Source organism: Gossypium raimondii, chromosome 5 (assembly GCF_025698545.1).
Source record: "Gossypium raimondii isolate GPD5lz chromosome 5, ASM2569854v1, whole genome shotgun sequence".
In the NCBI taxonomy this organism is placed as follows: Eukaryota; Viridiplantae; Streptophyta; class Magnoliopsida; order Malvales; family Malvaceae; genus Gossypium; species Gossypium raimondii.
In genome coordinates this window covers 27,138,056-27,149,915 of record NC_068569.1, presented here as the reverse complement: position 1 = coordinate 27,149,915, position 11,860 = coordinate 27,138,056, and the positions used below count along the sequence as shown (strand labels likewise).

General features: G+C 32.7%; 1 protein-coding gene and 1 long non-coding RNA gene across 2 annotated transcripts; both read right to left on the bottom strand.

The window, feature by feature from the left end:
- Positions 1 to 4,884: 4,884 nt before the first annotated feature.
- LOC105771298 (uncharacterized) lies at positions 4,885 to 5,890 on the bottom strand. The gene is made up of 2 exons (XR_001126460.2): positions 5,476 to 5,890; positions 4,885 to 5,210 (listed from the first exon to the last, which is right to left on the bottom strand). It is a non-coding gene; the product is annotated as an uncharacterized LOC105771298 (long non-coding RNA).
- Positions 5,891 to 8,372: 2,482 nt separating this feature from the next.
- Positions 8,373 to 9,375, bottom strand: LOC105767542 (uncharacterized). Its single transcript, XM_012587107.2, has 2 exons — positions 8,783 to 9,375; positions 8,373 to 8,709 (listed from the first exon to the last, which is right to left on the bottom strand). Exons 1-2 carry the CDS (start codon positions 9,302 to 9,304, stop codon positions 8,539 to 8,541), a joined length of 693 nt encoding a protein of 230 aa, XP_012442561.1. The 5' UTR covers positions 9,305 to 9,375; the 3' UTR covers positions 8,373 to 8,538.
- Between the last annotated feature and the right edge of the window lie 2,485 nt (positions 9,376 to 11,860).

Here is an 11,860-nt window from a genome sequence, read left to right as displayed (position 1 = left end):
TGAACCAAATAAAAAAACACAAGGAGGGAACCACTAGGAAGGCAAAGGCAAAAGCTTGCCTTTATGTTTCGGTTTCACCAGCCATATTTAATAAAATTATGGCTGTTGGATTAGCAAATGAGATATGAAACTACTTCAAGGCTAAATATCAAAGAGATGAGAGGATCAAAAACATGAAGGTGTTGAACTTGATTAGAGAATTCAATGGGCTACAAATAAAGGAGTCCGAGTCAATCAAAGAATACTCAGACAAACTTATAGATATTTCTAACAAGGTAAGAGTTTTTGAGACTGATATCTCTAATTCTAGACTGGTGAAAAAAATACTAGTCTTTGTGCCTGAGAAGTATGAAGCAACAATTTCCTCTTTAGAGAAACCAAGGACTTGACTCAATTGAGAGTGGTGGAGTTGATCAGTGCTTTACAAGCACAAGAGTAGAGGAGGCTAATGAGGCAAGAAGGAAGCATAGAATGAGAATTAAAGGCTAAGGTGCATCAGGGTGAAGTAAGAGAGGACTAGAAGTGGGATGGGAAGAAGTGTGGTGGCAGTAGTGGTTTAGAAACTGCTGCAAAAGGTAATGGTACTGGAAATTATATTAAGTATCTTCATGTAAGTATTGTGGAAAACATAATCATTCCGATTTTTGGTGTTGGAGAAGGCCAAATGTGAAGTACAAAAGGTGCAACTTGATAGGGTATAATGAAAGGTTCTGCAAAGAACCAAGAAATCACCTGCAAGGTGGAGCACATGTTGCAGTTAAAGAAGAAGAGGACCATCTATTTGTTGTCTGTTGCTTCTCATCAAGCACTCTATGTGACAGTTGGTTAGTTGATAGCGGTCGCAACAATCATGTGACTTGTGATGAGAAACTGTTTAAAGACCTTGACAGGTCATTAAAGTCGAGAGTAAGGATAGGAATGGAGAATACCTAGAAGTGAAGGGAAAATACACAGTGGCAATAGAGAGTTGTGATGGAACTAAGTTGATATCAGATGTTCTGTTTGTACTTGAAATTGATCAAAACTTGCTGAGTGTGGAGAAATTGATATAGAAGGGATTCAAGGTGATGTTTGAAGAGGAAAGGTGTCTGATCCTTGACTCTAGAGGCAATGAATTATTTAGGATCAAGATGTAGAAGAAGAGTTTCTCATTGAATCCACTCGAGGAGGAGCAAGTGGCATCCAAGTGTCAAGGAGTAATGACATCAGATCAAATGTACCTTCTTGCTAAACAAGTTAAGACAATTATGAAATTGATGACGTAATGTAATGAAAAGAGTTTTGAGCTTGAGATAAAATCGACAGATAATCATATCATACAAGAACAACTACAAAACAAGTGTTCTGAGAATAAAGAATTACATGCAAAGGTAACTCTCTTGGAGCAACAGTTGGCATATCTCTCTGATGATAAACTATCATCTTTTGCACTTGAAATATTTGAAGAATATGCTAATGAGCTACGAAAAAAGATTTAATCTCAAGAGTGAAAAACTAAAACTGGAACATGTGCAACTTTCAGAAGAGAACAGTGGGTTATGTTTCCAAAATAAAAAAAACCAACTGAAGAAGCTTTATATGTGAAAGAATTGACATCTACAGATGCTGTTGGGCTTAAGAATTTAGTTGGTGAGGTGATCAAGCTTTTGGTAAAAAATGAAAAATTGAAGAAGGAATTATTGAATATGAGAAGATATGTTAATCAAACCATAAATGGTGTTAATCACAAGTATATTGACAACATAAGACCTTGGAGGAAGGGGCGACACTCTAGCTACTCTCATGATTTTTCTAGAGCAGTTGATGATGATTTTGAATTTTGAAATTTTGATTTAGATTATCTAAAGATGGGATTGCAGGTCAAGAAACAATTGGAGGCAGCTCTTGAAGTTGTACTAGCCGAAAAGGAATTCATAGAAAACAAATACTGAAGAAACTGGTTTATTGCAGATCAGAGGATCAGATGACAAATATTTTTACTAATTTTTTTTCATGTTAGTCGATTTGAGTTTCTTAGGAATAAACTTGGTGTCTGCAACACTTGAGTTAAGATGAGAATGTTACTGTCTCAAGGGCTGCAAAGTTTTTTTTATTAATAAGACTAAGTCCTAAGGATATTTGTTAGCTTGTTAGTAGAAGTAGAAAGCTAGGAGTTGTTAGCTTGTTAGTAGGAGTAGGAATTTAAATTTTGGTTGAGGTTGTCACTTGAGACATGTATATAAGGATTGCTTGGTTAATGAATTCAATCATCTCCTTTTATTTTTATTTTTTTCTATGCTTTTGTTAGTTCTCTCCTAACCCAACAATGTTTCACCATCTCTTCAAAAACTAGTTGGCCAAGGTTAAATTCAACCATCTTTACTTTCTCCCTAATCAACACTACAACATTCTTTCTCATTGCATCCCTTTGGCTATCAGGTAGCCAATTCCTTGCGGTAATGCCAAACAAGGCTGCATAAACAATAGACAGGGATGAGGCTCGATTATTCCCCCTTCTCATGCTAGGTGAAATGGACATTTTTGGTGATGACAAAAGCTATTGTGTTCAAGGATTCCTTCAAATCAACCATATTTTGATAGTAATAATTGAGCACCTTTCTGTTCAAGGTAATAGTAAAATCATATAATCTTCCTCGAATGAACATCTTTTGGTAGAGTTTACTTTGGTCATCAGTGATACTCATCAAAAGATTTGCATAGAATTCGAGCACCACTTGCCTTACATATTGCTTGAAAAACAAAAAAAGCCGGTGAGAATATTATTGTCGAGAAGAGTGTCCATACCATGCTTTGCCAGTTGGCTTGATCTATGTTCTGCTTCTCAATAAAACTCTTCTTCAACAAGGCTAGGTACCTTTTGGAGCAGGCAGGAATGAAGAATGTTTTGTTCTGCTTCTCTAGAAGAGCTACCTCTTCTTCTCTAGCCTTATCTTTAGCAAGAAAAGAAAGTACACCTGCTTACTTCATCTTCTTGTTACATTACTGTGCAGTCATGTGCACATTTGGCCACTTGGATCGAGCTTTTCCACCAATGATTTCCTTTAGAGGTATGCCATCTACAAAGCTAGGGCCTGATTTTGTTTCTGGTTCATTAACTGAATTATATGAGTCTTTAAGTGGAATCTCTTCAAGGTGCCTTGGCAGTAGCTTCAACAAGCAAAGAAGGTACACCTACTTGCTTCATCCTCTTATTACGTTGCTGTGCAGTCATAGGAACATTTGGCTTCTTGGATCGAGTTTTGTCACCGATGATTTCCTTCAGAGGTATGTCCTCTATAAAGTGGGGTCTGATTTAGTTTCTGGTTCATCAGTTAAATCAAATGAGTCTTTAGATGGAATCTCTTCAATAATCTTTCTCTTTTAAGAGGCTTTGGATAGAGCAAAGACCTTCTCTTTCTCAGCTCTTTTGGCCTAAGCTAGTGCTTCAATTTCTTTATTCACCTTTGAACGTGTTCTACGCCGAATGGTGGGAGTGGTAATGGAAGTGGGCATTGTGGTTGCCACTTTAGTCACTTGCACCTCATCAAGAGATGATCTTGATTCTGTGTCTTCTTCTCCAGGTTCAATTTCCCTTAATACTGTCTCAGACTTAGGAACAATAATGGTTGACTCAGTAATATAGTGATAAATTTAGTTTCACCAATAGGGCTAAAAGAGGGAGTAAATTCGAGATTAACAGCAAGGTTGATAAGATTTTCCTAAGTCAAATTGACCTCGCCTATGACACGGAGACCTTATTGCTGCTTTTCATCTCATGCAATGTCATTTTATAACCTTCCCTTCGACTTCAAATCTGGATCCCACCAAGGACCTCTTTACATACACTTTTTAGTATTAGGGCAAAAGGGTTTCTTCCTATTCTACATTCCCCAATCAATCCGACCATCATGAACCATCCTTGCGGGGCCCTTTTTCCATCTCCATGGGAGCTTGCTATTGCTTCTCCCCCTTATCTCAATCATTGATGGTTTTTTGCCCTACAGGGGTGAATCACTTCAAATCTCTACCACATTTTTCCACCTCATTGAAATCTTGCGTCAACAATTTCTTTATTCTTTGTTCCCATATAAATATGAGGATGACATATATACTTGTTTCTTATCATTAGAGACATTTTGATGGTCAATTTCATTGACTTTTTCGCCATCCTCCTTCCACGACCAAGGAGTTCAAAAATAGTATAATGAAAAACATGGCCAGTAGGTCCATATTTTAAAGCTTTAACAGGACAAAAGAAATGGTTGTGCCATGTTGCAATTCAACTATCAAGTTGGGGATTCCCTTTCTTAAGATTTAGTTTGGGTGTTAAAAGTATTAAATAAAATGGGGCTCGAGTAAGAAGGCATCAAAGTTGAGTTGAAGTGGGTTGAGCAAAATATTGTTTGTTTCGTTCCATTGACATTCTTATTTTGTAGTTTTTGATTCATTAATAAATATAGATAAATCTCAAAAATTGGTTTTAATTTATCATCTAATCACTTATTTGAATCAATGTATTTCATTATTAAAATCCACTTGAATTCATAAGAATTTCTTTCCATTTAAATTTTAACTTATATATAAAAGCGATTTAACATTAAGTCAACAATTAATTATAAACTATATTCCAAAATATATATATTATGCCCATAAAAGATGTAATTAGTTAAGCTTGTGAATTATAAGTGGAAAATAAAACCTTAACAATAAGGTAATTACTAGCATGACTTGTACCTAAACCACACCTAAAGATATAAACACCCTAATCATCAAACCAACACTAACTTTAATTAACCTACTTTCAAACATTTGCAATTTTAACTTCAGTTTACATTAAACAACCCTTATTTGGACAGAAACCATCAGAACAAAAGCAAGCCATCAACCATATGTTAATTGGACAAATTTTAACATTAAGTTTGACGTAGATTTTTTTTATTTTCTTATTGTTATGAGAATTAAAATATATTATGTACAAGCCCAATAATGCCCGGGCCCGCACAAAACAAAGCATGCCATCCAGTTTTTTTTTCTAGTACGCCTAAACCCATCAAGGCCTAAATATCCCATTTGACCCAAGCCCCATCAGCCTAAAACAAAAAAAAAACCTAGCTTCCTAGCCACCAATAGTTGCCGCAAGCTGCAACCGCCCCTGCATATTGCGCCCCTCGCTCCCGCACGTCGCATCTGCCGTTCCACGCACGTCGCGCGCATTCTTCTCCAAGCAATACCTGCAGCAACAAACACAAAGAAAACAAAGAAGAAAAGGGGAACAAAACAGAATAACAAAAATTGGGGGAACAATATTTATATTTTTTATTTTGTTTTCGTTTCGGCTATAAAGCCGAAAAGATTGTAAAGTAAGAGGGGGGACGGAGAATACAAAGGATTTTTAAAATCAAGAGGTGGTTGCGATTCTTTTGTTTTTTTTATGCTTATGTTCTTTTCATTTTTTTTTTTTGTAAAAATAGCAGTATAGAAGGAAGGGTTTCTTACCTGCGGGGACTCGCCGTCAACGATCCAGGCCTGCTTCGTTTCGAATCGGAGTTGGAGGGCTGAGATTTGGGTCGGCCGTAGGCCGAGAGCGGCGATGGAAAAGGGTTTGAAACCCTAGCAGTGAAATCACTGCTTTTGTTCTATTGCTGCAATTGGGTTTTTAGAAAACCTGTTTTAAATAAGTGAAGCAAAAACGGCGCCGTTTGGAAGGGGTGGGATCTGCGCCTATTCCTTTCAATGGTCCAATTACACATTTAGGCCCTCCTTCTTCTGCTACGTTTCAATTTAACCCATTTTGTCTTTTAAAATTTAGCCGCATATTTTATTTCGGTTTCAATTTGGCCCGTGTCAATGCACAGCGTTTTGGAAGGCGGTTTATTGCTAAATAGGCCCTCCATGTCATTCGCTTGTTGCATTTTCGTCCCCATTTTTTTATATGCTTATATTATTTTATAATATATATATACATATAATTTCTTTATACTTTCAGTTCTAATACAAAATTTCCTTTTTATAAATATTTACATTTTGTACAAAGCCTATATTTTGTGTCTTTCATTTTCGAAACGTTTTTTTAAAATACATACACCTACGCATTTTTTTCATATAATATATAGGTGCATATTTTTAAAACCTTCATAAATACATGCATATATTTATACATACGTTTTTCCTTATTTTCATTTTATTTCCTTAACTTTCATATACTTTATATTATATATATACTTATACATTTTTCTTTTGTAAATATATACACATATGCATATTTTTATATTTTTATCTTATTTTTATAAAGTTCGCGTATATATATATATACATGCATATTTTCTTAGAAATTATAATAGGTTTTGTTTTGTTTTATATATTTCATTTATTTTTATTTTATATACGTATACTTATATATACTGTTTTAATATATCCTTATACGTGTTTTCAAATTTTATTTATGTCTCATACTTATATTTTGAAAATACATATATACATATATTTTAAATTAAAGTATTTGTTTCATATTGTACATTGATCTTTTTAACATACCTTTTTGAAAATATAGTTTGGTTTTAACCATACATCAAAGTTATTTTCTTGATTCAAAGGTTTTTTTTTGAATAAAAGTAATATTCGAAGTTTGGGATTTTCGAGGGAAATTGAGCCCTAACGTATTGGGTTCTGATTTTCTTTGTTAATCTTAAATAACCGAGGATATTCTTTATTCAAAATGCATGCATAAAATCATTTTTGGGAACTTAACTTGTTGTGCCCTAACGTATTGGGTGTGGCATGTTACTTTCTCGAAATGAAGATTTTCGAATAAAATAAAAGTGATGTTCAAGTTTGGGGATTATGAGGAATTGTACCCTAACGCATTGGGACTCGATTTCTTTACATGACTTGAACAATTGATTATCCTTCTGCAAATTTCATCATTCAAGCCTATTTTAAAATCTTTTTTAACTTTCGACACTAAGACATTAAATAGTCAATTTGGTACCGATTTTTGGGCGTTACGAGGGTGCTAACCCTTCCTCGTGCGTAACTGACTCCCGAAGCTGTTTTCAAAATTCGCAGACCAAAATAATTTTTAAGGTGGGCCGGTCACACCTTAATAAAGGATTGGTGGCGACTCCAGTTTTATTTTTTTGAAAAAAGTCGACAACTAAAATTTTTGTTTTCAAAAACGGTTTCGACATATTATATTATTGTATTTATTATATTTTTTTGATTTTTAAAATGACTAAATCAAATTTCAAATATTTTTGAGAGAAAGCAAACTATAATATTACCGTATATTATCCCCACGTAGCAATAACACAGCTAGAACAAAGGCATGAAACCTCAATAAATAAGAAAGTTTAACGGGAAACTTGACCCAGCTAACTATAAATAGAAAATCTGTAATAGATCCATCCCTACTTCTCTTCACCCCCATCTTGGCTAGGTTATCCGCAAAACAATTAGATGATCTCCGGAGATGGCGGATGGACCAAAAAGTAGGAATATTTATTCTAGCGATCCTTTTAACAATCTCGTCAGCCACTCCGGAAGCTGAAGTAGGGTTCTTGAATCTCTGACGTATTTTTAGTTTGAAAGGGCTGGTGGCTAGTGTATCATAGGAGCTGTGTAACTTGTCCCCCGCCCCCCCTTTTTTTTTCTGTTGCATTTATCTGTTTCTTGTATGCAAGATCAAATTTGGATTTTATGAATTTTGAAAAATCTAAAGCTACAAATTTTCATTTTAGGCCAGCCCCTCTGCCTGTCCCCTCCCTTCCCCCTTGTATGCTCAGCCCTGAAAACTATAAAAACAAAGTTTGAAGCTGCAAAAAGAACTGCTAAAACGCACAAACACATTTACGTAAATACAAAATAGTAAAAGACGATAAACATTCACAACATTTTTTTGGATGTAATATTGGCGCTGGATTTTAAATTGAGGACGTAATATTTTGGATTGGAAAATTTTTATTTAAGATAAATATAAAGTTTTGTTTTGATTGATATCTTCATATTCTTTATTTAGACAAAATAATGTTATAGTTTTTTTAAAAAAATAATTTTATCATGAACTCTTGGTGCAAATCTATGCCAATCAATAAAAGTTGTCTCCCAATGTAGTTGTTGAATTTTGAATTAAGAAGGCTTGATTTGGAGTGTATTGGCTGTTAAGTAATTTTCTTTTTAGGATATTGAATTAACTAAAATTGTTTATTAGGTGATTGTTACACAAAATATTTTTTTATGTTGCGTTGGTATTGTGCTTTTATTCGGTTTATACTTTTTTTACAATTTATTATTGTAATTTAATTTTGCATTGTACATAAATTCATGATAGTTTATTGAATTTAGAAAAAAAATAAAAAAAGTGATGGTTTTAAAAGGTATTAGAGGATATGTTGGTGTGGATAAAGCATAAAATAAAGGGCTTATTATTATTAGGAAGAAAGATTACAGTATAGTAATAAGTGACATAAGTTTGAAGGGGATCTCATTTCAGAGTATACTCTGAATTTCTACATACTATCATAACTAAGCATAAACGTATATATTTTTGAAAGCCTACTCATTCTATTTAATTGTAAGTTTTGCTTTCACAGTTGGCCTAGAGCTGGTTGGATCAATATCAGCTTCTGCAGCGTACCCAATGTTGTCGTCCTGGAAACTGCTATGTGCAGTGGATTTCCTAACAAGTTTTTCGATGGAACCTTTCTTTGCTCCGGAAATGATTGCAGTATAGACCTGCAGTTAGATCATAGATTAATTTATTATATATGCTAACAAGTATATAATACAAGTGTGGATTAAATATTACCTTGTTCCGCTCATCCATTGCATTTCTCCAGGCAATAATCCACCTAAGGTTATCTTCGATTTTGTAGGTAACATATCCAGAGGCACACCTATCTGAACCTTCACTTGCTGCTTGTTGCGTAAAACTAGAAGTTGTGTCAACTTTATCTTCGATCCTCTCAAATTCCTCAGACCCCAGAAATGGTTCAGTCGAATCCAGTTCTAGCGTTTTCTTACTTTCGTTATTAATTATGCATTCAATGAATTCTGGAAAGCCATTGGTTGAGATTTCTATTGTTTTTGTTTCTGGATAGGCAAATACCACCATTTTGTTTCTTTCGGGTACCAAATTTGCATGAAGTTGGGAGGGTTTGGAGACCAAGGCACCGGCAGCCATGATTGTAGGTTTGTATGTTTTGGTGGTTACCAAATTTGTACGAAGCTGCTGGTACCCAGTGGCAAATCTAGAGGGGGGATGGCACCGCTGTGGGACGGCCACAACAGCCGCGCATTGTGTTGCTAGCAGGGTTGAATTGGCAGTCATGGTGATGGTGTACGTACGTAGCTAAGCTTTGTGTGTTTCGGTTTGTTTTGTGTTGTGTCGTTGTTCTGATATTGCAATACGCACCTCCATTATATACTAGTTTACACCCCTAAACAAGACAAATAAGTTGAAATAATATTTTAAAATATCATAAATAATTTATTTCTATTTTAAAATTCAATTCAAATTATTAACATTATTAATTTTTTAAATTTATGGATATAAAATTTTAAATAATAAAAAATTCACTTCATAGCCATACAATTAAAAATGATTTTATAATAAATTTGAATTTAATAACTTTTTTACAGATTAACAATTGAATTTAAAATTTTAAATTTTAAAATAAAAAATAAAATTTTTTGGAATAAAAGTAGAAAAACTCAATTTTAAATTTAGAAAGAACGCGAATCAAAGTAACTCTTAATTGAATACATGAAACCACTAGACTCGATTATTAGAAAAATTGAAAAATAAAAAAAGAAGAAAACCATATATAGTTTAGTACTAAAGCATTCTTAATATTTTCCATAAAAAATGGTTTTATGTAAAATCATTTATTTTATTACTTCAGTAGAAATTATCTATATATGGAAATACATAATAAAAATTTTATTTTTAAAAACTAAAGCAAATAGACTTAAAAAATAAAAAAGAATTGAAGGCCACTAGAAAACATTTGCCACGTTAATATAGTAATTTATCTTAATTATAAAAATTAAAAATGTGGAACTTATTAGTTAGTTGCATCAAGCATCCTTAAATTATGACTCATTTTAAATTAGTCTTTAAATTATCAATATTATATTAATTGGATACTTCCATTATTGAAACCGTTAATTTAACTATTAAATGACACGTAAAATCTTATGTGTCATATAATTTAATATAAAATTTTTAAAGAAAAGCAAAATTTTTCCATATAACTTTTAATATTTAAAACTAAAAATAAAGTAAAACAAAAAGAGAAAGAGTGAATGATACTCTTTGTAAAAACTTGGAAAACCTCAAAATCAAAATTTTTATATTTAATATAGTAAGATTTGTTGTCTTTTACAACATCCAACTTTACACTATTTATTTTTAAATTTTTTATTTTAAATTATGTTGACTAAGATTAACGTTCATTAAATTAATTAATTTAATAACGGAGCATGGGTAATTTAAATATATAATTAAAATATTTTAAAGTTTGAGGAGAAATTAAAATAGGTTGGTGCAATTAATTTTGGCCACATTCACTCGGACTATGAGAATTGACAATTTAGAGCTTCAAGTATTTAAGCATTTTATTTATTTATTAAAAGCAGTACTTAAACTTTGGTCTCCTTATCATTTTGTCCAACCATTTACTCTATTACAAAAATTTTGAGCCAATCAAATTAAAACACATCATTTAATCATAAATAAAAATACAAAAATAATTTTATTTAATTAAATAAATTTAAAAGACAAAACTTTTAAATCAATTAAAACTCCCCATGTCTTTTTATTTTTATTTTTATGAAACTATTTGATATTAATTTAGGGTTAAAAAGACATGGTACATGATGCAAGAGAAAGGAAGAAAATATTTGATAAGGGGAAATTAAATACTTAAAAGTGGGGACCAAGTTTCATTTAAACCATTTTGTGCCAATTGTCAATCTTTCTACACATTTCTTATTCTTTGTGTTTTTTTTCTTTTCTTTCTCAAGTAGTCATGTGTTCAGTTTTGGAGTTGAATACGTTAGAGAGAATAGAAGATACAGATATGAAAATATCTGGTGTAGAACTTACATATTACTTTTATGTTTTTCCTTTTCTTGAAAATAAATAAATAAATAAATAAAAGTGGATAATCTCTTAAATTTTAAATTAAACTATTAAAGATGATTTTATTCTAAAATTTTGTTTAGAAGTAAAAATAACATATTTCTGTAAGGATTTATATGATACATTGTTGATACACAGAATGTATACCTATAATGTATAGTTCTATTCACTATTAGTGAACTAAATAATAATACATTGTTGATACACAAAAAAAGATTGCAAGGTGAAGAGCTATATGATAGTCAAAGGTCATATGTAAAGAGATGGGAGTCACTTGATTTTGGTGGGAACGCTCTTGCTTACTTCTCTCAATGGGGCCTTAGCTCATATACGTAAGTTGTCTTAATCCTAAGATTATGATTGAGGTTTAGATGAATTGGTATATCGTACGAATTGGTGTAGGTAAGGCAACATTATGGCATCTAACTCCTTGAATTGAACTAAGATATCTATGTCTAAGGCTCACTAGGGATATTTTATCGAGCAAAATATTGTGCTCATGCACAAGAGAATGTAAGGAGGTATTCCAATATGCGAAGAGAAAATCTGGGAGGCGAGATAAAGCAGGACAAAAGGCAAGAAAAGCAGCTTGATAGGCGCAGTTGTAGTTGAGGACAAAGGGCAACGAGAGTCACGAGGAGAAAAGGAAGAGAAAAGAATAATACATACAACATTGAGAAAGATAAAACCTTAACAAGCCCCGTCTTCACGTGTTGATAAAGACAAAAGAATCACTAGTGC